This window comes from Excalfactoria chinensis, chromosome 2, assembly GCF_039878825.1.
Source record: "Excalfactoria chinensis isolate bCotChi1 chromosome 2, bCotChi1.hap2, whole genome shotgun sequence".
Lineage (NCBI taxonomy): Eukaryota > Metazoa > Chordata > Aves > Galliformes > Phasianidae > Excalfactoria > Excalfactoria chinensis.
The window spans coordinates 46,594,440-46,622,015 of NC_092826.1; the positions used below are offsets into that span (position 1 = coordinate 46,594,440).

General features: G+C 38.3%; 1 protein-coding gene across 4 annotated transcripts in view; it reads right to left on the reverse strand.

Moving 5' to 3' along the window:
• DLGAP1 (DLG associated protein 1) overlaps nt 1-27,576 on the reverse strand; it is a 375,465-nt gene that overhangs the window by 106,307 nt on the left and 241,582 nt on the right. For 3 of the 4 annotated variants that reach the window (XM_072327378.1, XM_072327379.1, XM_072327380.1), the window contains 2 exons: nt 26,159-27,184; nt 12,768-12,982 (listed from right to left, as the gene is read on the reverse strand). In XM_072327378.1, the coding sequence (XP_072183479.1) occupies nt 12,768-12,982; nt 26,159-27,112 (1,169 nt within the window). In that variant the 5' untranslated portion in view covers nt 27,113-27,184. Of the gene's footprint in view, nt 1-12,767; nt 12,983-25,204; nt 25,390-26,158; nt 27,185-27,576 lie in introns of those variants that run through there. The other variant, XM_072327381.1, reaches the window with a different exon arrangement.

Genomic DNA, 27,576 nt, shown 5'->3' on the forward strand with positions numbered 1-27,576 from the left:
TATAATAAATGCATGCCACGACCTTATTATTTCCAAAGCTGTGAAATTCATTAAAAAAAGAAATAATCAGTATGAAGGTGGAAATGGAGAAATGGTTGATAGTCAGAAAGTTGTTTTGTTGTGTGAAGGGACAGTGAGTCTAAATATAGTATTCTTCTTGCACACCTTGGCTCATAATTGAGGGTGGACACTTATCTCAGTACTTAGGATCATGATTCAGAATTATTAAGGAATTACTTAAAAGAAAACAAACAAAAAAAGGGAGTAAAGAAAAGAGGAAGGAAAAGGACAACAGAAATAATGTCATTCTAACATTCATTCCAACTCTTATCAGTCTAAAATGAATATGGCATCATCCACTCCTTATCAGTTCAAATTCCTTTGTTATTCACAAGCAAACAGCAATCAATTTGTGCCACAAATGAAACAATCTCAGAAAAGTAAAGTAATAGGCAGAGTTACTGCTATGCCAGAAATTACATTCTACCCAACAGTTGATGACTGAACAACTGCAGTGGCACAGCCTGACTCACCAGAATTTCTAGCGAGTCTGAGCAACAAATCTCTGCCAAAGCACTGTTGTCTCACAGCTCTTAGAGCTGTGTGACTGATATGAGGCCAAAAGATTCTGCAACAGTCAAATTCATGACCAGACATTTAGATTGGGCCCCTCTGACTAGACACTGCCAACATTTCTGACATTTTTAACATCTTTGACTACCACTACTGTAGGTTGGGGGAATGATGTGTTGGCTACACACCACCAGGATAAGGAAAATGACCTTTTCTAAGTCAAAAAGTGACACCTCCACCCCTGAAATTCCAGCTTTTATAAATACATTTTCTATCAGCACTACAGAAATAAATACTGTGAGATGAAGTCTTGACTCTTTTGACCTCATCGTTTGACACAGTTTCACCTACAGTAATTTTAAAAATCAGTGTTACCTGAGGTTCTGAGGCTTATGCCATGTTTAGAAGCAATTTTTTTCACTAAGTGTCATTAAAGTAATTTTGAAAAGCAAGGAGCATAAAAAATAAAAGTGAGTCTCTTGTATTATTTTGCATTCTATTCACTTTTAAAATTTTTGTCATGTAGACCATAATAAACATTAACTATTAAAAGAGTTTTAACAAACTTCTGTCTTTTTAATCTACTAATTTATGCCTATATTGGTGTAATAAAGCCATAAAGAATAACTACAAATATACTGGGAACTGGCCCACAGAGGAGTATCTTTCAAAGGGAGATTTTCAATTTCAACTGTAAAAGTAACAAAGGCTTAGCATAGATTTGCAATAGCAATTGTCAGATGTAAAACACGAGATTTATGGACTAGCCCTGAAAGATCCTGAGCTTGCCTTCATCATGATACATCACTGTCACAGTGCAGAGCTGCGCAGGCACAACCCAAGCATGGGTGCCATGGAAATAGAAGGAAAGATCTGGGTGCTCTGGATGTTGCTGCAGGCATTCATGGGTGACAGAACAAGTTAGTGCTTTCTGCAGTCCCTGGCACTGCCGCAGGCCAAGCTGCTGGCAGCTGGGGCACATGCTGCTGGTGTAGTAGAGGGGAGCAGGGAATTGCCACGCAACTCAGCTGCAGCTGCCATCACAGAAATCCCTCACAGGAACTTGGTAGCTGCTGCAATGGTGTTTTCAAGAAAAATAATTTTTCACACCAGCAAATGGCAGTAGCAGTGATCACGTGATGTTTCTGTATCTTTGTGGCAAGCAATGATTGAGAAAGCAAGCAAGCACAAGATTAGAAAGCCTTTAAGTGTTTTCCCTAATTTATCCCCCTCAGAAAAAATCTGCAATTAAGTAAGGAGGAGGAGGGATTTAAAAAGGTCACATCTCATCAGGAGAGCTTTTATTCACGTGGGAGCAGAGCGGTATTTGATGGTGGCCTTCTTGAGCACCTAGCCTTGCAGGGGCCAATGGGCTGCCTCCAGCTTTCACCCACACTGAACCTTAGTAATAGTTTCTTCTATTTGTGAGTACAGAACCATTACTCGCTTCCATGTCTCTCTCTCACCTCAACAACAATGCAAAAGATACCTAAGCATTAGTCTGCAGAAGAAATATACTACTGTTTCTCTTGCAATTTCACATTAAAACTGAACAAAAATTACACTGTTTTAACTTGTTCTATTTTTAATCTCAAGGGGCTCCAGCATTTCATGCTAGAAGAACAGTGCAATTCTAGCTGATCAGGACAGAAAATGATCATGAATAATTGACTTCATTATTGTTGTCTGTTTACTTGTCTTGTTATGTTGGACATTAAGGACTCCACACTGAATTCTGTGCAAGTGCACATCTCTTTTTATGCCTGTGCATTTTCTGCATGGCAGGTTTAATACATCAGCTGAGCTCCCCTTAGTAAACTAAACCAGATAGTACAAGATTACATACTGAGATCCAAGCATGGTATGGCTGGCAGCATGCACAACATGATTTCAAAATGCTAACAATGAAATAACATTTAGAATGCATTACGGAACTGTTCAGTGCTGTTGTGGGTGGGATATCTATATTTACTATTTGACAGTAGGCCAGCAGGAATAATTTGGATCTGATGTGGGTTTTATTTTTATATTCAAAAAATAAGTTAAAGAAAGGAAGTAAGAATGGTGATATTCAGTATCCCAAGAAAAACAGAATCATATAAGATTTGTCTGGAGGGGACTTCATGGGATCATTTGGTCCCTCCTCCTACCTTAGAGCGAGATTAACAATACCTAAATTATTCCTGACAGACATTTTCTACCCTATTCTTCAAGATGTCCAGTGAAGTGATTTCTCTTGGCAATCCACTCCAGTTCTTAACTATCATTACCATTACAAAAATTTTTCTAACATCTAGCTTGTTTGTGTCTTTGCAGTCTGAGGCAGCATTCCTTCTCTTGTCCCCACTGGATATGATTAATTTTCTTTCTGAGGCAGCCTTTCCAGTAGGAAAGAAGTAGGGCAAAAAGTAAACAAAACCTATTTTGTACATCTACATGGAGGGTACATAAAAATGACATCCTGAAAGAGATGACTGAAAAGCACATCTTGCTTCACTGGTTATAGTTTCTTAATGTAAGCCCTCAAGGTGCCCATTATACCCATAAAGTATAGCAAGACAGTGCCTTATGAAACAGATGAGGGGATGGACTCAAATCATTTGCTCTAAAATGAACAAAATCTTAGAGGAGTTAACTGAAGGAAGCTAAAAAACTAGAAGTTCTCTTTTTAACCATAACCATGTTTAGAATAAAGCAAAATGTTGTGTGAAGCTGTTGTGCTCACAAAGAAGCAATTGGTTCTGACAGGTTCTTGGCAATACCAGTCTAAGTATTTTTAGGCAGGCCAATAATCACATGTAGAAGAAAGAGCGGAATGCACCCCTCTGGTAGAAAGGCTCTGTGGCCACACAGCACTCCTTCTCAGGAAGCAGCCTAGGCCCAAGAAATATTCTCCTCTCAGTCTCGGGCCCTTATATGAGCCCACTGTGGCTCCATCCTGGGTCCACCAAGTAAATTACCTTGGTGCTAGGAAAGGATATGGAGCAGATCATCTATAGTGTGATTACACAGCACATGTGGGGCAACCAAGGGACCAAGCCCAGCCAGTGTGGGTTGATGAAAGGCATGTCCTGTTTGACCAACCTCCATTCTCTCTGTTAATGGGTGACCAGCCTAGTAGATGAGAAGGGCTAATAATAGTCTACCAAGATTTTAGCAAAGATTTTGACACTGTCTCCCACAGCATTCTTCTAGAGAGGCTGGCAGCTGCTGGCTTGGACAGGTACACTCTTTGCTGGGTAAAGAGCTGGCCTGATGGGCAGTCCTGCAGAGTTGTGGCAAACGGAGTTAAATCCAGCTGGTGACTGGTGATGAGTGGTGTTCCCCAGGGGTTAGTATTGGATGCCATCCTGTTCAGTATCTTTATTGATGACCTGCACAAGGGGATTGATTGCACCCTCAGTACATTTGCAGAGAATATCAAGTTGAGGGGAAGTGTCAATATGCCTGAGGGCAGGAAGGCCCTATGGAGGAATCTGGTCAGTCTGAATTGCTGGGCTGAGGCCAGTGGGATGATGTTCAACAAGGCAAAGTGTTGGGTCTTGCACTGTGTACACAGCAGTCGCAGGTAAGCTACAGGCTTGGAGTATCTAGAAGACTGTGTGGAAAAAGCAGACCAGGGGGTGTTAGTGCTCAGCTGAACACGAGCCAGCAGTGTGCCAGGGTGGCCAGGAAGGCCAATGGCATCCTGGCTTTGTCAGAAATAGTGTGGCCAGCAGGAACAGCAAAAGTGATTATTCCTTTCTACAGGGGTCTATGAGGAAGAAGCACTTTCCAATAACTGGCAACAGCCATACAAGCTTTATGGTGAATCTAAACAGGGAACCAACGGTTAGCTTAGAAAAACAGGCTTCAAAATTTCAACAGGAATTAGGATTTGAGGAAGAGTTTGAGACTTTTTCTCTCTTATTTCAGCTGCTGTTCAGGCAGATGGGAATATTAAATGATAATCCCAGAGGAAGCTCCAAGTGCCCTCTCACTAGAACTAAGTGAATAGCACAAGTATGGTTATCCAAATATTTACAGATAATTAATATACGTATTATTGACATGTGTTGAATATTAGTTTCCTTTTCATCGTATGGATTAATCACAAAGCTTTTGTTTCAAATGAAAAATATTATACACATAGGTTGTTCTCCAAAACTAATGCTTCCTATCTATTTCCATGGAAGGTACAGCAGATTGAAAGAACACAATAGCTCTATTTGATAGAGCAAATTCTGTGCTAAAAAACACTATTTTCCAACATAATCACCACCATTACCTGTGTATTTTCACCAGTAATTAACAAGAAACTCGTAGATATCTGCGTCAGCAGAGGTGACCCACTGTTGCTATTGCCACTGCTGAAACGCACCACCCACTGCCTCACTGTGCTTACATCAACTGGTTGATCTCCATAAATGTTCAGCAAGCATCAACAAATGTCACTGGGTGCTATTTTTTCCATCTATAGGAATTAAATGGCACACCTTTGCTTCATATGTACTTCCATGTCAGTCACCATTCTGTCAGACTGCCCCTCTGCTGCCAGCTGTCACACAGCAGTAAAATGTGATGGCATATTGGTGGGAAGGTTGAACCTCAACTGCCATACCACCAAAAGCCTCCTGTGATGTTGTGGGCCAACATAATAACATAGGAAGCATTACTTTCGGAGCAGCCCTCATATTAGTGTTGGAATTGCTCATTACTTTTTCAGATAAGTCAGATACCATGTTATGTTCTCTAATTTGAACAAGTGTTCTCATAGTAAGTAGCTGTACGCAAATCCCTCATGTGCATGCACCAACTTGTTCTACATGTTTTCTGGAAGCTTGTTCAGATACTTCCTGAGAACAAATTCAAAGCCAAGGGGAGAAAAATGAATCTTATTTATTAAAAAAATGTTCACCTGATATTCTTGCAAACAATGCGACATCATTCCCTAAGCATTCCCTCCAGCCTGGAGAGCCACAATGACAGTAGCATAGTGACTACACCAGACTCCTGGTGGGCAATACCTTACTTTAGGCACCAGTTAAATAAACATCTCTTTAATCTCTTGGGTGTATGGTTTGTGTGAGGGGACACAAAGTCCTGAACGGATGCTGCTCTGGTACACAAGCATTTTCACATACCCATCACTGGTACTAAGTATTAACTGAACATGCTCTATATACCCACCAGTTGAAAGTTATTGCTGTTATCTTCCTATTGTCAAAAGTCCAATATTTCTCTAAGTTCCTTCAATAAAAGTGCAGTTTCCATCATTATCCTCTGCTTCTTAAATACACACAAAACAGACATCAGATGCTGTAAGAAAATCACTGGATCCAGAGCTACGCTCACCTGCTACTTTTAAATAAATGCATTTTTTTTTCTTTTTTTAAATCATCTTGCCTTCAAATTTTCTTCTGACTTATAAATTATTCAGTGACCTTAATCATACCTGATACATGAGCATGAAAAGCAAGAAAGCATCTCCCTAGCTTCTGTTGAGATGAGATTGCAATAACACATATAAAAAGCTGAGTGCATGCATCAGTGACTGTGGGCTGTGGATGTTGCTACCTAGACCAACAGTAATTCCAGCAGCTGAGCATCCAGAGCTCATGGAGTTTTTCCAGTCTCTTTCAAGGGAGAACCCCAAAATTCCTGCTTCAAACAAGCAAATATAAAAAAGGCTGGAAGGAAAACAGTTTATTCCTAGCTAAAGTTCTGATTAAAATGAGAGATTGCAGCACGAAACAATGAAACACACTTTACTGGAAACATATTGTAAAACGCTAATAAAAATGTTCATCAGACTTATTGTACTAATTAGGAAACTCATTGTTCTCTAATTGGACATTATTCAACAGGAAGGAAAATTAACAAGCTTCCCTGTGTGTGTCTAAAAATCAATCATAAGGAAGATATTGCATCCCCTCACATTTTCCTTCTCTTCTTGCTTTTCTTTGTGATCTGGGCCACTGAAGTTAATGAGATATTTTCATTATTTTAGCAGAATGGGGACAGCACCTCTGTTTAAAGAAAAGAAATGTATGCTATAGTTTATATGACACTTATTTTTTTCCTAGGTGTATTTTTTTGAGCATGTTAAAGTAATATAGAAACACCTTGAAGTAAACATGACTTAATTCATACCTAAGGATGCATGCGATGCTCTATGTTGTAGTGTAGTGTATGGACATCAGATACAACTTTAATTTGTTTGAATTCCAGAATGCCAGTGTGTCAGGCTATAATTATCCTTACATTCTGTTTCATTACTCTCAGTACAGACACAAGAGCAGTATTTTAGTAAAGTTGAGAAAGTGGGAGAATCATCTTTGGAGTTTATGGTATTCCATAGTTTCCTTGGAGCTGTATATTTCAGTTTATGAAGCCATGAAGACATCTACATTTGTTGTTTCACAAGGAAAACCAAAGCTAGAATGATCTCTAGCTTTGACTTCAACATTTAACAACATCCTTGCCATGAGTCATTCCACTTACTGGGTCTGTAGTGTAAAAAGCTTTTTGACCTTTCCTCATCCTTTCATTCAGATTAGTCCTATGTTTGAATACAGACATTATGCAATTTCACCTTTATTTCACCCAGTACAGATGATGCACTCTACCTTCCCATCAGGCTAAATGAATGCTCCCAAGTGTGCGTATCACCTCCCTCCTAATTTATGAAGATAAATTACCATTGGAGTAAAAGTATCCATGAGCTTTGAGATTATACATATTTTTTAATTATATATACATAAATTATTATATTGTATAATACATATACACATACACACACAAGGGCTACTCTGAAAGTAATGCCTCTTATATTATTATGTTGGGCCACCATATCAGTGGCAGATGTTGGTGGCATGGCAGTAGAGGCTGAACCTTCCTGCCAGTATTCTATTACATTTTGTTGTCATGTAACAGATGGCAGCAGAGGGGCAGTCTGACAAAATGATGTCTGACAAGGAAGAGCGTATGAAGCAAAGGTATAGAATTAAACTCCTCCATGCAGAAAAAATTGAACCCATTGACATTAATTGACAATTGCTGAATGTTTTATGGACACAGACTAGTTGATGTGAGCACAGTGAAGCACTGGATGGTGTGTTTCGACAGTAGTGACAGCACTGTGAAAGACAAGCCATATTCTGTGTCACACCAGGATGTGAAAAATGTCTTAATCAGTTCATCTACATAAATCACGAGATTGAGACCAGGGAACTGTTCAGAGCTGAACACTGACCAACCAACACACTGAAGGTAATGATGGCGGCAACATTTGAATATTGGAAAGTTTGTACCAAGTGGGTCTCTCTGTGCTCACACAAGAACAGAAAGCATACTGTATGCAAGTTTGCCAGGACCTACTGAACAAATACAGAGCCAAGGGTGAAGTTCCTTTGATCGCATCGTTACTGGTAGTGACGTGGTGTCACTACTATGAGCCAAAGTCAAAGCAGCAGTCCATGGAGTGGTGACATGTCAATTTCCCATTAAAGAAAAAGTTCAAGATGAAGCCCTCAGCAATTAAAGTGATGTACGTTGTCTTTGGAATAGGAAAGGAGTGATCATTCTGGAACTCCTGCAACCTAGACAAAGTATTAGCTCTGACTGCTACATCATGATGTTGACTAAGCGGAAGGTTCAAACTTCTAGAGTCAGGCCAGAGAAGAAGACAACCTTTCTCTTGCAACTGGATAATAATGTCAGCCCTATATCGCTTTGAAGACCATGGAACACAGTCAGAGTCTTAGCTGGACTATCCTACCACACTCACCGTACAGTTCAAATGTGGCACCTTCTGACTTCCATCTGTTCAGGATGATGAAAGAAGGACCATGTGGGCAACATTTTCCTAGTAATAGCACTATTCAGCAGCTTTAATATTGTGGGTCACCTCCATCGGTGAAGAGATTTTGAGTATGGCACACAGGCTCTTGTTCATTGCTGGCAAAAATGCATAGCTAATGGTGATACCTATATTGAAAAACAGCACTTGATATCTGAGAGTTTGCTTTATCAAACTGTTATTTGGCTTTTTGTATCTGTAGTAGTTTCCATGGAAACAAATATAAGGCATTACTTTCAGAGTGACCTATGCATATATACACGCTTATTTTGTAATATATTGGCTTTGGAAAGTTTCTAATCAGCTTTAAAGTCAGGAATTGGTTGGCTTATTCTAAATGTCACTCATCTGTGAAGAAATAAGCCGTAAGAAGAGTGGTGGCTACAATGGAACTTACACAGACAAATTCTGTACCATTGGGGGAAAAAAAGAAAAGCATAAAGCCATATAGAATCATAGAATCACTATGGTTGGAAAAGACATCTAAGAACATCAAGTCCAACCCTCCACTAACCACCAATATCACTCACTAAACCATGTCCCTAAGCACCACACCTACCCTTTCATTAAACACCTCCAAGGATGGTGACTGCACCACCTTCCTGGGCAGCCAGCTACACCAGGAGGATACTGTGGAAGACAGTGTCACAGTCTTTGCTAAAATCTAGGAAGACTACATCAACAGCCTTTCCCTCATCCATCAGAAGGGTCACTCAATCATAGACAGCAGAATGAAGCAGGAAAACTGTGGTAACAAGATACATCTCTTAGACCTTTTATCCTCAGAGTTTTCCAGTTCTTTTCATATATCTCATCTTTTAAGGTAGGAAAGTGCTGCCATCTATTTTTGCTTTGGGTTGACTCACTAGCTACTACTGAGTCCTTACACTTTTGAATGACTCTAGGAGATGACTGCAGGTCTGCATCCTATACAGCAACAAATCTTTATAAAGTTTATTGGAACTTCCTATCTTCAGTCTTTAGTAAAGTTGACTAAAGTTAGCTAATAGATTCAAGAGGGACTGGGAAGTGGAAAGGAGATGCTAGCATGTGGGTAGGTAATGTAACTGTATACCTTTTTTTCTCCCCCGCTGAAAACTGGGCTAAACGTGACCAAGGTACATAAAGACTGTGAAGCAGTAACTCCTGAATGAAGCTCAGCTGTAATAGAAATGTCAGTTATCCGTTGACTGAATCTTCTTGAGAATTTAGCAAAGTGTTCTGCTTTCTGTCTGCCTACAAATGCAAGATAAATTTCTGCTGTCTTTCAAGAATAGGCAAGAAAATTGCACTTCCCCCCCCCCCCCCAACTGGATCAGTTTATCTGGACTGTGAAAGATTAAACTCTAGGAGGACACTGCCAGCAAAGAGAGAAAAGACTGCTTGCTTCCTGGTAGGATAATGAGAGTGCAGCAGCGGAGGTGTGCATTTCAAGATCATAGCAAGCTGTGCTTTATTCAGAATGGTACCATAGCATTTGATTTGTGCTGTAACCACATGGTAACCATAGCATGGGAGGAATACTGTAGGAGGGAGCTTGTAAAGTGTAGGAAGAAAAAAAACTCAGTGAAAAACAGGAAAATAAATTTGTATTATGTAAAGGGGATGTGACCAAATTGTTCTGATCAGAAGTTATTCCTTATATAAAAAGAAACATTGGTAATAATGAAAATCCTTTCTTAGAAGAGTAGGCACACGAGCAATGGTGGGTAGGTAGGTGGGAGGAACAGCGTGGGTTGTGAGACCAATATTAGACTCAGAAAGGAGTCCCGCAAGATGAAAAATCCTTTCAGAAACAACAGTGAAAGCAAAAGAGGACATGTTCTTCAGTCATTTTTCTGCCAAACATGAAAGTGCAGCTTATTACCTGTTGTACAGGAGACTGCAGTACAAAGAATAGAGTAGCAGAAAGAAATGCAGACGGATTATCACAATTATCACCAAAGAGACCACCAGTTTCACAAGGCAGAAGAAACGCAGTGAAAAAAAAAATGAATATCACCCAACTTTAAATTGTTAATAATGTCTTGCAGGTCAGATAGAAAGTCCACTAGTGTCAATAAAGTGTCTGTTTAAGTGTCTGCTGAACAGAGTAACTTTCAGCTCATTTCCATTAAGCTCTAATTCAGGTGCTAATTGAGCTCAAGTCAACAGTAAGTCAAGTAACTTGCTATTTCACATTACAGGATTGCTTGATGGCCTATATTCAGTGAGTTAGGGACCCTAATTTAGTCTCTGGCATGCAAGATAGTACGACTCTCCGGGTGTAGCCCTGGTATGAATAAACAAGCCTCTCTAGGTCAAGATCAAGTCATGCAACTAGGAAGGTGTGAAGAGGGCTGCAAAACAAACAAACAACAACAACAACAACAAAACAAACAACAAAAAACCTAGCTTAACAGAAGACTTCATTTCCCATTGAGAATTCTTGGCTACTTCTCATATAAAGAAAATACAAAACAACAACAAGAACACCCAACAAATTTATCCTGTTCAGCAGAAGGAACAAAAGCAATGCATAATTACGTTTATTATTGTTTTCCATTTTCCCCTTACCTCCACTGTCCTGAAATTTACATTGTAGTACCTTTAAACTTACATGATTTTTACTAAGTGCAGCTTAAATTATGGCACATTCCTAAAAGCTTTCCTGAATAGAAATGGATTAAACAACACAGAAGCACTTTGCAGAATTACAGTGACTTCCAAGCTAAACCCAAACCTTCTGCTGCCTAGCTAGCCCCTCTGATCTAACATCCTTTGTGGATGAACACTGACCTGCAAGATTTCTTCTTCTTCTTTTTTTTTTTTTTTTTTTAAATACTTCCATATTCTTTTGCAGATTGGACAGAAATGACCAGTAGCAAATCACTGTAATTGATTGTACTATAATGCGGAACTATTGAACATATTTTTCTGTGGTCTCGGGACGGATAAACTCCATTCTTCATGGCATGTCTGTGTATAAAGCAAGGCTTTGTGGAGGTTGTGCTACCTAATGTTTATGTTCACCTTTCTAGGTGACTCTGTGCTGGCTGCCGTAACTAATCACAGAGGGGCAGTTTTGGCTCAGGAAATGGTAAGATAAGGTCTGTTGGATGATGAGAGGAATTGCTGGATCTCCTTGAGCAACCTCTGGCAAGTTCATGAAAATCCCTGCAGAAAACGAGACTACTTTCTCCTCTCAAGACTAATGAAAAAACACACAGCAGACACATTTGCCAACTCCCCCAGAGATAGGCAGGCTGCTACAGAGAGCTGGAATAAGTGTTGTGTGGTCTTCTGGTCTATTCATCACTGATGTCAAAAGCCTGACATTTTTAACAAGGATCAAACACCTTCCTCTACAATCTTTTACTCAGATAGGATTGCAGGGAAAAACATGGGGTAGAGGAAGGAGAGGAATTTAATGAGGGAAACGCAGAAGGAGTCTTTTGTCTCTAATCATGGATACTAGAAGAGATACAGCTCTTTTTGTTTCCATTTTAAAGATACAGCCTTAGGCATGTTGTACTAAAATTAGGTTATTTTTGGTTCGGTGAACTATGATTCACTGCAAATTTTTGCAGATGACAGACAGAAACAATTGTTGCTTTAAATCCACACTTTTTTTTTTTTTTTTATTTTTTTTATTTTATTTTAATGGATGTAATTTATTTTATTGCTTTAGGGGAGCTCTCCATTTTAGAATCATTTAAAAGAAAACATGAATACCAAAACTGTCAATTCATGCAATTTTCATGAGAATTTGGATTCTTTTGAAAGGATTCAATGAAATAAAGTACCATATGACGTAAAACCCATAAATTCTTCTTTGATGTTGACTAAAGCTTTTATAAATAATTTAAGACATTTCAGTTTTGTTTGTATTTTTCCACCAAATAAACAGTGCAATCCCGAATGGACTGAATAGTGGAAACCACGGATTTATCTATTTTCAGAAAGCCATTGTTCTCTTTAATTAACTGTCAGATACCCTCTGATGAGTTGCAAAGACTAGCTTTGAGCTAATTTTACATGTGGTACTCATATATAAACACACAGTTATGTAAACCTTCTGCAGGTGTAAGCTGTAATTCAGCAAATTATTCAAAGAACAGACCTATTGCACTCATGAGCATCTTCAGTTAGCACTAACAGGCTGAAATACTTTGCAAAGTTGAAGTGCAGGCAGTTGGGCCCCTTTGCAAAATAACACTGAAATACATGGCCAAGTCTACCCTCAAAAATAGGTCATTACTAATCACAATTTTTCCTTTACTGGTGTCCAGAAGTGAATAGCAGAATCAAAGATGAACAGACAATACATGTCTTAATTAAGAGCTTTATATAATGTAGAAAAAGTTTGACTTACTTGAGGGTGGTGAGCTCTGTAAGGGATGGCTGGGTGGCCTTGAGATAGCTCTCTCTCCGTGCAGCAATCTTTGGAGATGGCTTCGGACTTGTGTCTGAGTCTCCACTGTCATCATCCCCCATGGCTTTGATGTAACTGCCACTACGCATCCGCCGGCAGGGAATCTCGTCATCTTTGCCTCGTGGAGTGTATCCAGACCATTCATCTTGAGGAACCTGCAGTTATAAACCCAATACTCTTATTAGTGTACTTCTCTGTGATGCAGTTTCACAGCAAGATTTGATCATGCTAAGATACCACAGAACCATTATGAAAATTCACATGGGCAGTGGCCCATCTTCAGTCCCATTTAACTGAGGAGTGCCATTTATGGTGGAGGATCCCTGCTTTTCTTTGGCAACTACCATTTTCATTCAAAGGATTTACAAACTAGAACAGGGTACTCTTGACAAGGCACAAAAAGATGAAATATGAATATAGATTGCAGTCTTTTCAAATGTGAATCCAAACACACCAGACTGATTTTTGGTTCAAGACATACTTCAAGTCACTGTGTCTCAAGGATCACAAGATTAGGTTTGCAACTGTGAAGTTATAATACTATTAATTCTATAGCATAATTAGATTAACCAGACCCTCATCAGTGTGTACGGATCCTCTTTTTGAATTACATTAGTCTGAATATCTGAGTCATACAACTTTTTCCTTTCATACAACAATTTTTCTTATTTTCAGTATTCCTCTTGATCTGAAGTCATGCCCTGCTAAACACACTTGGATGCCTAATTTTTTCCTCTGAGGACTCAAGATTTAATCCTAAAAATGTAATCTAGTTTATATCTTTATCAACATGTTCACTTACAATTCTGTATTCTGTTTCAGGACTCAGACTTCTGAACCACTCCTATTTTTATTTAACTAGTTTTTTCCTTGTATCTTTTTTAAACCAAAAAGACCTTCCCCTCCCCCTCAAGTATCATTTAGTTAATTATTCTGGAAACACTACTTATGTGAAGTATTTACATACTTATGTTCCAGCATTATGCAAAGTTTGTTACTTGTTTTTTTCTTTTTCTTCCTTCTATTGATTTCTTTCTTATCTCTCACCTCCCCGCCCTTTAACATATTTCCATGGTCTTCAAGAATATATGTTGCATAAGGCAGTCAAATTTTTCTTCCTGAACAAATGCATACAGAATTCTATATCCATGGGAAACAATTGAATAAATACACTTAAGATCACTTAAAATATCCTTCTAGTAACGGGATGACTCTGAAGCCTCTAAAGTCTACAGACCGAGAGAGCACAAAGTATTTTCAAAACACACTGTCGGTTTGAATATACAGCCCTGATAAATTTCCTTTTCAAGTAAAAAGGCATTTGCAATGTTTTCCTTCTATGACTTTTGAGTTTACATCTAGACCTCAGATCTGGAAAGCTGATGGTGCACTTATTCGATGTGCACATCTTTGCAATGTGCAAATGAACATAGTACTTGGTAGTGGGTTTGATTTTTGACATACAAGAGTGTGGAACATTTTGCACACCTCCTCTAGCACTGATTCTTGCATTGGTTCTAGGCCTACAGCATCAGCAAACAAAGGAAATTCAATCTGTGTTTGAACAGCCCCCATATACACCTAGGAGCCTATGGCTCCTGCTTGTCAGGCTTGGCTTTTCAAGTCACTCATACAGTTAATGAGTTAACAGAGAAAGACCAAGCTTTGCTGACATTTTGACAAAATGATTGGCCTCCAGTTTGGACTTGAAATCCAATTGCTTTTCAGAAAGTTATTTCATAGCTAAGTAAGACCATAATAGAGAATCCATGACCTCTCAGAGGACATGTACTTTTACCTGTTAAATGCTTTATTCATTATATTTTAGTTAAAGATTTGTGCTCTTTCTCATTAAAAAAAGTTTGTGAATCAGCCTTTAATGCGGCAAATAAAACGTTAATATGACATTAGGGTTGTCATCCTTAACTGGGCAAAAGCCAGAGGAAATAAAGTTACAGTGCTCACACCCATAATTCAGGCAGGTGAACACTTGCAGTTGTATTACATTATAGACAAATAAATTTAGTGCTGTAGTTTATAGCTACAGTACTGATGAGATATAGCTTCGGTGGGCACAATAACTCTGAAATTCCTAAGTTCTGTTATCAATAATCCCATAGAAAAGTACATTACTTTTAATCCCAAAGCTTCTCAAAAGGATTTAGATACAACAGGCCATGTTTTGAAAGCTGTTAGGAATGAATTTGCCACAAAAATTTACACACGCACACACTGCAGATAGATATAAGTGCCCTGTGATGAGCTTTAAAGCCCCTAGCTGCACAAATTGTATGAGATGATCAGAAGGAAGTCTCCAGTTTGAGCTCTGCTAGCTCAGGGAAGTAGGGCAGCTTATAAATAACAGCACAGTATCATTTCAGTAGCTCTTCTGCCTTTTAAGCACTCTAGCTGAAGAAAAAAGCCCTAGCTGTCCGAAAAGAAAGCAGGGGCAAAGCAGTCTCAGACAGTGCCACAAACACACAGTCTGTTTTGTATACTAATTGTTACTTGCATGTGCAAGGAAAAAAAAAAAAAAAAAGAAGATTATACAAATGCAACCCAACTTTCATTGCCATCTGATGGTTTTAAGGGTAAATCCTGTATCAATGAAAAAGATGGCTATAACCACGAAAAGGACCCAAAGTTAGAGAACAGCCTAAAATATCAACCCAGATAGGCTTCTAATTTCAGTTTTTACATTGAGGAAGTCAGAGTGTTGGCACAAACTACCTTACTTGTCTAGGGAAAGGTGCAGCAAAACACAGTAATGGAAATTTGATTCCAAAGGTGGGGGGAATGAGAGGCCTGCTATGTCAGTTAAACACTTCACCCAGTGTTATTGCAGATATGAGGATATTTAAGGTTTGGCATTTCTTGTTTGTTTTCTTTTTCTCCTGATAAGGTTTCAGTATTTAAAGGAATAGTAAGGAAATAAACATGGACCCAACTCCTTTTATTTCAGTTTCACAAGTTGGAAACCCTGATTTCAGAAGACAGGGTAGGAGGAAACAGCAAGCCATAGGGTAAATGTATGAGAGCACTTGCAAGGTAAAGAAATGCAAGTTTTAGAAGTAATTGATCTTTGTCTCTACTGTTAACAGTTATGGTGCTTTGTATAAAAGGATCTTAAAGCACTGTCTGTGTATTTCTTGCCAGGTCAAACAACCCTTAAAGCTCAGCATTTCTCATAGTTTTTTTCTCTGTTTAGAAATTAGAGACATAAAATAACACCAATGTTTTTATATTTCTGTGTCTACAGACAAATACCTTGGGCAATACTTGCTACAAGAACTGACCTGATTTTCAGAGCTGCTTTCTTTGGTGGCAATATGAATGGCTGTAACAGCTTACAGTAGGCAATGCAATTTACTGTCAACAGTAAACCATTTGCATTGTGGGAATGAAGAAAAACATAAAACCCTCTTTAAAATACTAATTGAGAAAATATAACTGATCAAATTATTTCCTGCATTCAGTTTCTGTATATATGGTACTAAATATACTGTAGCACATTTCCTTCTGCTGAGCTAGAAAAACACTGGGGGAATTACCTATGTCAGCCTTCAACTCCTTTTCATTTTTTCACTCAGGAGATCTGCAGAGATTTTCCCACAGGTTCTGACTTCATTTGAATGGCCACTATTATATATCTTGCAAGGTCACACACTATGCTGCGTGCAAGTGTATATGCATGGTAACAGCTTCCTCAGAGGATTAATGGCATTAAGATTGACACACCTGAGATAGAGCTGTTTCATGCTTTTAAGAAAATTGTGTTAGCCAATTACCTTGGCAATCTCTCTTTTTTTTTTTTTTTTTTTTCAATATCAGAATATCAAGCAGAAACATCACTTGTATGATTGTTTCTACTCCTATGAGAAAAGGGGAAGAACTAAACTCAGATCTAACAATGAACATCGTTTTTTATTAAAATAAAACTATTAGCATTCACACTACTGAAGTAAAAAAGATTATATACACTTGTTTCTTTACAAATCAAGTAATCAAGAGTGTGCTTTAATTATACAAAAAAGCCCAGTGAAACATAAAACCAGCATTACTTGAAATACACACAAAATATACAGCAGTAGCCACTGAGCCAGGCAATCTACTTAAAACTGTGACTTCAGTTCTCCAACAGGCACTTAGAAATAAATTGGTTGTTACAAATAAGAAAATTGAGTTTGACTATATACTCTTTTGATTCAGTGACAGGTAAGTTTTGTAAACAGAAGAGAATATGCAGATAACATGCTGCCACCAGCCAATATCTTACCTGGATTCAGTCTCATTCAGTGTACTGGTTATCTGTCCTGTTGTTTAATTGAATTTATGGTCCTCTGGAAGTGGTCACACTTCATCATTAGCCAGACTAGACTGAAAAATCAACTCTGTCCCAGCTGAAACCACTGACCAATTCCTTTAAGCTTTTTATTTTGTATTTTATATTTTTCTTTCCCTAATAGCTAATCCAAATCCCTGAATAAAGAAACTAAGCAAATAGGTATAACGGCCCCACAGTTTTCAGACATTCATTGCAGAAGCTCAGACTTGGTGGTATGTGAAATAAACCTAGCACGTAAGGACAAGGATGAAGAAAACATCATATTCAAGCCCTAAAAATAAGAATTAGAATATCTAGTTTCCTTTTCTTTTTTTTTTTTTTTTCCCCCAGAATTGTTATTAGCTTACCTTATTGCATGAAGTAGCAAACAGACTGTCTCTATAGCAAATTAAGTTCATTATTGATTTGTAGTTTGATTTGGTTTGTTGCAGCTGAAAGCATTAAGGCTTCTCCCTGTGCTTTGCCAAAGCAATGGGGATGACTACAGAAGTAAACACAAGGACTGGAAGGGAGTGGCTAACCATCACTCACAGCAGTAGACTTGTAACTTTAGCTTTCTATTAGTATGCAAATACTTAATGAAATGAAATCACACGACTAAAGAACAATGCTTAATGACTGCTCACTGCAGATTTTCAACCTCATGCAATTTGGTTTCCTTAGCTGTTATTATGCTTCTTCTGTGCCTTGTTATGGAAGTTTCAATTGCCATCTTCCTCTTACTAAGCCTATTCCTAGCACTCGTAAATATTGAATTAATCAGCCCAATGAAGGTAAGCAGCATTTCACTCTATCAATGTGCATGCATGAAAAATAACTGAAGTACACAAAATGTAAAGCAAGTCTTGCAAGCCTTAAAGAACAATATGTATTTAGCAAGTTTCAAGACTTTTCCAAAAGGAAGACAGTGAGGTTGTTTCCATTTAGGGTAAATTTAATATTTTCAGTATCTGCAGCAAGTCCTGATTCAGTTTGTGTGATTTCAGCAGTAGAGTTCTATTATAAATTCATTTAATTTAGTTTTATATGAAGAATATTAATGGCCTGTCTTCAATAGAACATTACTTCCTCAGTCTTGAGTGCCCACACTTTGCATCAAACCTGGATGAGTGCTGTGAAGAACTGCAGTCTCAGTTCCTTTAATGTTAATTTGAAAAGTCAGTATGAATCCTCATAGTAAAACTTCTCCAATTGTTTTTACTGTCTATAATTTTCTTTCATCAAAAGCTTTCTTTATTACTAGCTCAATAATCTGATTCACAGCCTGTCTTATGATAAGAAATGTGTCTCCTGCACAAAACAACCACAACTGGACTCCAAAATTAATTTTCTCCTCCTGTTTTGCATGTAAAAATCCAATCAGCAGTAAAGAGAACCACTTGGACATGCTGGCTACAGACAAGGACTTTCCAGGTTTGCCTCCCTCAAACATTTTCTGCAGAAAGAATGCCAAACAACAGCTATAGATTCTATTATCTAAGGGAAAATGAAGCTCAGACAGACTTGAGTTTAGGTTCTGAATTAAAGCTACTCCAGTGATACTCATGTTTCATCTTTCTCAAAACCCCTGAAGCTTTCCATTGCAGCTTCCAGCTGCCCTTTCAGGGCAGTTGGCTGTAATGAGATAATGCTCCTCTCCCAAGGACAGCAGGAACCTGAAGAATGACTGTTAACATTAATTCCAGTCCTTGAAGGGACACTTTCCACAGCTAGAATGGAGAAATGTTCTTTCACCTCTAGACACCTTCTTTGGGATGAATCACCTCTCTTTCCAATTGCTTCAGCACCTGCATACACTGACTATCTTGCATAACAAAAAAACACGTAAAATGAGATGCCATTTTACCTTTCCTTTGCAACACATGATTACAAGCCCACTATCACCTGGCAAGAAATTAGCCATGGGAGAACATGTTGCTGAATCTGAATCCTTGGAAGAGAAACAGATGTGATGGAGAGAGTATTTTGAAAGAAAAAGCCCTGCTGCTGTTTCTGTTGCTTGACTAGAACTGGATCATCTCCAATGTTATTAATGTTATGCTCTCACAGGCAACGACTGTAAGTAATGCAGTTAACCTACCATCACCAGCTGACTACTAGCTTCTGTCTCATGTTAGTATACAGTGGCCAGTCTTCACTGAAACTTCCAGTGTTTTCTTTTGGATTACTGCAGTTAAGTAGGAGTAAGAATGAAGAAGGGTAAGAAGCTGTTGAGTTCTAGGAAAATTTTACTGGTTTCAGGTCTTAATAGTACATCTTCTCAGTAACACCAAACTATCACCTCTGCTTTGCAACACCATCTCAGTGGATACTGAATCAAGGTCATGGTCTTGACTCACATCTGCTGGGAAGTGAGTTGGTAGAGACCAAGATATCTAGAAGATTTCCCCTCAAAAATATCATCAACAGGTTGAGGTTATATCACTAAAGCAAAACTAGAGAGAAACTTATTTGCATGAAATACTCAGCAACAATTTAAAGACGATCTCTGGATGCCCTGAGCTATCAAAGCTCTCACATTGTCTTATATGCACTGCATAGTGATTAGCCTTTTGTAAGACAAATATGTAACTCTCAGAAGTCATTGTGATAGGACAAGGGGAAATGGCTTCAAACCAGAAGAGGGAAGATTTAGATGGATACACGGAAGAAGTCTTTTACAATAAAGGTACTGGAACAGGTTGCCCAGAGAGGTGGTGGATGCCCCATCCCAGGAGTCACACCAGTTAGGGCTGGATGGAGCTCTGATCAAGCTGATCTAGCTGTGGATGTCCCTGTTCATTGCAGGGGAGCTGGACTGGATGCCCTTTGAGGGTCTCTTCCACTTCAAACAATTCTATGATTCTATGGTTTTAAGTCATATAATCACTTTGCCCTCCACCCAAACAAGACAGTCCATTGCATAAACCCAGGGTAAGTTCATGAAAGTAGATACAACATACAAGAGATTCAAGATCATGTTGTTTAATTCAATGCTAGATAGAAGCTTAGCTGTACAACAGATACAGTGCAGAAGTCTTTGTTGAGCAGAAGAGAAACCATCTCCAGCTGCCCATACCTCAAACCATTTTCCTGACATAGTGGCATTCCCCACTCAATATCTGTGCTACAAATTTCACTCTTGGAAGGAAGAAACAAACAAAATCAACAACTAGATGCAGAAGAAATATTCCTTATTATTTCACACTGAATAAGGAAGTCATGTCACCACTCAGTGCTTTTTTTCCCAGCCACTCTGCAAGTCTCTGTAGGAAATGTTAGGAATTTATCCTGTTTACTTGACTGTATTTGTCTTGAAGGTTTTTGTTAACATTTTTATTTTCTATCTCTTTTTTTTTTTTTTTTTTTTTTTTTTTTTTTTTTTTTTCCCTCCCTGTAAAACTAATGAAAATAATCAGGTTAGAACACTCCAGATATTCTGTACTACAGGAAGGAGTCAAATCTATGACTGAATCAAGTCTTATCCATGTTTATACTATGAGGAACTGAAATAGATAACAAGTGCTCACTTAGCTGAATCCTTAGCTTTCACAAATATTTTTTATAAAAACAGTATACATAACATAGCGTCACCCAAGTATATTGATAAATCCTCTATACTGTATGCCAGCAATACAAAAAAGGGACAGAATTATTTTCTTCAGTGAATGAGCTATGAGAACATAAGGACACTAGCAGGATGAACTGAGAATCATTCTTCAAGTTAATCTGGAAAAAATTAACATTAGTGACAGTATGTTCAATATAAAGAAGTTAAGAATGAGGATAAAACCAAGGGATAGAAAATGACAATGTAAGAAACACAGGCAGATAAAATCACAGCTAAGTGTGACGTACTGACATTGTGCTCTCTTAGTACTTAGATGGCCTCCAATACTGCATTACTCAGAAGCCAAAGGTCAGTTCAGATTTTAATTAACTGATTGAGAACACAGCAGTATTTAAAGTGAAATATATAGCAATATCATTCTCTCCATTCTTTCAAATGACAATTTTTTGGAAAGGTAAATTAATGCACTGCAAGGATGAAGAGGATGGCTGTCCTGAAACATTCTCCTTACTTTTTCTGTCAGTATGGTAAAGGCATCTTAGCAACATTTGCAGGTAGGCTAGATATCCAATATGTAGGTTTACTGGAATTATTTTTATTAATGTATTTGTTAAAAAATAAGCAATTTTCCCCCTTTATTTATAACCTCCACGTGCCCCCAAATTCCATAACTATTCATTCCTTTCACTAACCATCCCTTTGCACTTTTCAAAGGGAAATAAATTAGCTTTGTAGGACTAATAACTTTCTTTTTTTCAGTTTTAATGTAGCTAGTTAGTAATTTGTTTAAAAATCACAGGCATTTAACAATTTCTATATATTTATTATTCCTTTACCTGGTACGTGCCTACGTGCCCTAGACTATGTTGTAACATGTGGCACTTTATTATTTTAAAATTGCTCGTTTAAATTGTTTCACTAGATTTACTACAAAAAAATATTTCTTATATGAGTTGAATAAAATCATTTGAAACTTGCACCTGATATACTTTTAAAATCCAACTGGTAACTTGCAGGAGGAAGCATAGACAATTTGTTTTTAATTCATAACAGATTAAGAGAGAAAAACACAGGTCTTCAGATGCATGAAAAATGGAAGATCAACAACAGTGGACATTAAAACATAACTTTCATATATATGCAAGGATAAACTGAAAAATTAATTTGAATATGATAGTGGTGACAGAAACACAGACAACACAAATGAAGCAGAAGTAGAGAACAGCTGAAAATGCAGATAGACTTTCACAGATAACAGATCTTATGAACTTCTGTGTCTCAAGGATGAACACTTTGCAATGTAAACATGCCACACGAACAAATACTATGACAGATCCTGATCCTTATTAACATCCTGATTTAGGATGAGGTCATACCACATATTTGGTGACCCATGGACACAGAAAGAGGATCAGTACTAACAATGTCTCCTAAGAAACAATGAAAGTGCCTTTTCTATGACTAGAAAGCAAGTCACTTTAACTATTTGATTTTCTTAACACTACAGGACATCCTGCATATTATCATCAACCTTCCCATAGGAAATTGAGCACTGTACCAACCGGAATCATCCGCCACCAGATCCAGTCTTTGAAAAACCAGGAAATGCTTATCACATCCAGAAAGTTGGCTTACAGTTTTTATAGTATTTCCCATAGTCTCCCACCAAAGGATTTTGATGCAAATGCAGAGCTCAGATGATGGCACAGTCGTCCCCACATACCGCACTTCAGCTTTCAGGAGTAACTGTCCTTCTTCAGCCCTGAATATCTGACACAGCTGACTTCAGTCTCATCAAATTGGGTCAACAGAAAACATATGACGAACTCACATTAGAGGGAAAGAGGAATAATGCAAAAAATATCATCCTTTGAATTCTCCATCTCTTAACAAATGGACCAAGGACTGAGGGCAGCAATTACAGGGCATACTGAATAGCAAAAATATCATTAGAGACAAACTATGCCATGTATTTGATACTCAATTAGCTTCAATAATCATGACTTCATAGTGAAACAAAAGTGTCAAAAATATCTAGTAGTGTATTTAAACTCTATTGTTTGCAGAAAAATATGACTGCTTATATTTCATATTTTGCTTAAATCTTAATTATTACAAATGAGAAGCTACTAGAAAAGTGGAAGGTGTCCACTGCTTCATATATTATTATCTCAAGTCAAGGAAACAATTTTGAATAATAACTAAGAGGAAAAAAAAACACAAAAACAGTTCCATCTCACCTTCCCTCAAATCAATCCAACCTGTATCAAATAACACTTTTCCTGAAGTAAAAAGCTGCTCAGTAAAGGATCTCATCTTTCTACTGCACAGCTCCTCATTCTTGAAAGGAGAAATAGAGATAAAAGGGAAAAAGTATTCCAAGACTTAAACTTCACTGAAAGGAAAAGTTTGTGTGACCATCTTTAAACCATCCCATGAGCCAATAACCATTTCTGAGATCCCACAGGCACAGACTGGAGCCAAGCCTCCTTGGTTGCTCCCTCCCCTCAAATTCAGAGGCTGGACACTGCACTTCAGCAGCAAGCTTGGAGCAGAGCCTGCTGGGGTAAGGGAAGGCTGGGATGCGGGAGGACGCTGCATATGGTCCAAATTCCAAGTTATGAGAAATAAGCCCATCTGTAACATGAGCAACTGCCAGCTCCTTTCCTTTGTGGAAAATATCACACTAAGTGAGATAATTGTTATTTCCATGTCTTTACACTGTGAATTCATCCAAATACTTTTGTGCTAAAAACTGTTTCAGGCAGAAATGAACTTGAGTTTATCTGTGACTTCTGACATAGTCAAAGCTACAGGGGTTAAGTTTTTTTTTGTTTTGTTTTATTTTGTTTTACTATGAGTTTGAGATAGCATCACTCCTTCTGTGAATCCAGATACTGTCACAAGAACAGTTTGCATGGACGAAATAGTTGCCTTCCTTCAAGGATCAGAGAGATTATGTCCTGGGCAATAAACGACGGCTTAAATTACAAGTGAGTTGATAAGAGCATCTATTTAACATCTAATGATTTAAATAAAGCAACAAAGAGGCTTTGTTTAATTAAAATCATTATCAGAGTTGTCCAGTACTGACATGAATTTGCAGCTAAGTAGCTTTTATCTCATTTAGTGCATTCCTAATTGTTCTAACAACACAGGATGTCAGTCCTTTGGTACGATGATTAGAAGGTCATCAGGAAAATAACAGATACTCAGAATGCTTCTACATCCCATGGACAGAGGGATACTCTACCATTGTTAATATATATTTACATTACAGGACAGCCAAAAGGCCTCAGTAATAATATTCTGACCTCCATTGTGATGGGCATTGGGGAAACACAAAAGGAACCAGAGTCCAACTCCCAGAGGGCTTGCAGCGTAAAAAAGATGAGTAATGCAGTGAAGGGAAAGGCAATGGGATGAATTCAACAATACAGAGTTTTTACTGTCTATATCCATTCATTATCTTTTTAAGCTGCAAAGGGAGAAGAATGATCCCTATCTACTCCTTTAAAACTACCATGTATGTTTGAATATTTCCAATGTTAATCAAAATCTGAGTAAGATTTTATTATTTTATATTTTTAACTGTTTTAATTCAGTTATACTTCCCTGACCTTTTTTAAACAGGCACAGAATTGGAAAAAATGAAATGAAATGAAATGGAAAACCACAACAAAAGTACAAGTGAGAACATAATCAGGATAAGAAACAAAGTGAGAATTTAGTTATTCTAATTTCTGCTCTTGACAACTGTTGGACATCTATTTCATTCAGACAAAGATAATATCATCTAATTCCACTTCAGGAGTCTATTCCCATCAGTTAAACATTGTTTGAAAGTCCCTATGGAGGGACTTTAAAGCTAATGCTGGCACAGTTTTTTGCTCTTTTCTTGGCATATGGTCATATACTGAGTTGTCAGCTATTTTATCAAAACCGGAGAGGAAGATCGAAGGAGTAAACAAAAACATCAATAAAAGAAATCTCAAGGTCTGAAGTAATCACAACAATCAAGTCTAAGACAACAATTTCTTCTCCCTTACAGAATTCAGACAAAAGAAACTTAATGCAGCCATTCTCAAAAGGTTGCAACCTTAGGCTATTCTGAAACCTCTGTCCCTCCCCAGTCCATATGTACAGCTGTAAACATACTGAGTGCTTATATTACCCCCTCGTCCCACACTCTGATCCCCCAGAGATTAACAGAAAATACACTGATCCTCTTCTTTACATTTAAAGCTTAGAATCCCAGAAGCTGGCATTTAGAATTATTTTGCATGCCATTCATTAATACTTTTTAAGATAATTTTTTAAAATGTGGATGCTACAGTCCTACGCTTTCTCTGCATACTGACTCAAACAACAGAATGTGGAAACTGACATTAAAGCGCCCATACATGAAAACTCGTTACAGTTTCTATACAAATAGACAACAGTCCCACTACAGTAAAATGAAACCAAATTGTCTTAGCAAACCTCTTTTTTCCTCATAGTCTTCTCTCTTCTCTCTGCAACGTTGCTCCATCGTACACACACACTTAGATGTGCCATAGTGCTCTGTTTAAAGTGCATAAATGCTATCCACAGCTCTTCTAAGAATGAAACTGTTTTAATATTTTCTGATCCATGTTCCTGCCACAAACATTCACCGGCAGTATGATAGCTCCAAGAGCAGACATCTGATTCTTGACATTTAAAGATACAATACTGGTGAAAAATAGTGACGCTGTATTAACTGCAAACAGCTTGTGAGGGAGTAGGTGATGTACTCCTAAAATGTATAATCAGAACAAGCAATAATTTCAACCTTTTGCTTTTATATTTTTGACTCAAAGCCATGGAAAAGAGGGAGAGCCAGATAAACAAATCTGGACATTTTGCAATAAGTATTTCAGGAGAATTTATATTCAGTGGCAAAAAGGAACACAGGTTTTTTTCCTGCTGCAGAAAGTATTAAGGTACCTCAGAGTTCCTCAAAAGGGTCTCAAAAGCTTTCATAATAAAACAAGCAGCAAATGGAGACAAATCCTGAAATTACAGAAATCAAAGAATTTGTATCCTGGTAACATTCAGTTAATTGACACTGTAATGCTAACTACAAGCACTACAAGATCACATTCTCTATGCCCCTACTGTGATTGCTTTATAAATGCAAAAAGTACACAAAATGGTCTTATTTTTCCCACATGAAAAAAATTAAGCCTGTACCAACACAAACTGTTTCTTTGAAATACTGAATGCTGACAAAAATAAAATAAAAGAAAGAGGAAAAAGAAAAAGAAAATAGATTTATTTTCAGCTGCATTACCCCTTGTTTGGTGATCAGATACCCCTAAGGAAAGCTGAAATATCAGACCTAGCATCCATCCCCCACAAACACCTGTGATATGGAAGAGCACAGTTAACAGCAATCAGCTCTCCACACTGTACCTGGAGGTACTGACATGACCGTTCCTGTTGACACGTCTCTGCCTTCACCACTGTCTGGTCCATGTTAACTGATGCTTTCTGGTAAACTTCACGGGCTCTGCTCACGGTTAATGTAGAGGACCAAGAGCTTTTCTTCATTAACTGGGAGTCCAAATTCACAGGCAGGTTAGCACAGGTAGAGCATTTGACATCATTATTGCTTCTGGATGACTTCACAGTATGTTCACTAATAGTGTTATAGGCTTCCATGAAATACTGGGAAGAAGAACGATCAGGGCATCTTCCCATGGTCATTACCCCACTGGGACCATGATAAATGCAAACATCATTGTCCAAGTTGTCATCTGAACTCCACCATCCTGATGCATTGGATCTGGGCTTACCTTCTGATCGCCTTTCTTTACTCTTGCTGCGCTTCCCATACCTCATTGTTTGTGACTCCTCTGGGCTCGCTTTACTCCCATTGACGCTCCCCTTGGATGGTCCTTCCAGTGAATGCGACTTGGTAAAGAGCTTTTGGACGGAATGAACCAGGTGTCGGATCCTCCCTGGGCTGTCACTACGGTGCTCCAAGGCAGTCCGCTTGTACTGCAGAGTATGGTAGCCATCCCGATTCAGAGGCAGCTGCCGCTCAAACTGGTCCAAAAGATTGGCAGGAATGCGATTAGTCTTGTTGGCAGTTCCATGGGGAACCAGAGCACACTCATCCTTGAGTTCGTGGTGGGAGTTGTAGTGTCTCCGAGGGAACGTGCTGCTGGCAATCTGATCATTGTAGGGCACCATGCACTCTGCCTGAAAAGAGTTCCTTTGAGTGTAATACGGGTGGTCTGCAGGATGGGGGTCTACCGGGTTTAACAAATATGGCTTCCTGTCTGAGTGATGTGGCAGGCTGTCACACGGAGGGTCACAGGTAACCCCATGATGATGACTACGGCTGCTAGATAAACCCTTCATTGTTGATGTAATGCAGGTCCCAAAGTCATCTAATACGTATGGCTATGCAGCAGGCAGACCTCAGGGAAAGGCCTAGAAGAATGAAGTACAACAGAAACCATGAGATACTCAAGTTATGAGAGCAAACAGCATGTGTACTTTTAGCCTTCATTGTTTTTAGTTATGAAAATAATTGGAATAAACATTTTCTGATTCTTTTTTATAACTTTATTTTTTTTTCCCCATGCCAATAGTGATATGGGATACCTAAGTAACATATAGGCAAAATGTTCTTATTTCACCAGCTAGAAAACAGATGCAAGAACCTTTTCTGATATGAAACTTACCGTTGCTCACTAATCCACAGCAAGATAAGTATCACTGTCTATACTCTCAAACCTCAGTCCTGAAAGCATTCATAGACAAGAACCTCCTAGGAGGCCTTAATTGCTCATCTGATTGTTTTCATGACCAAATAAATGCAT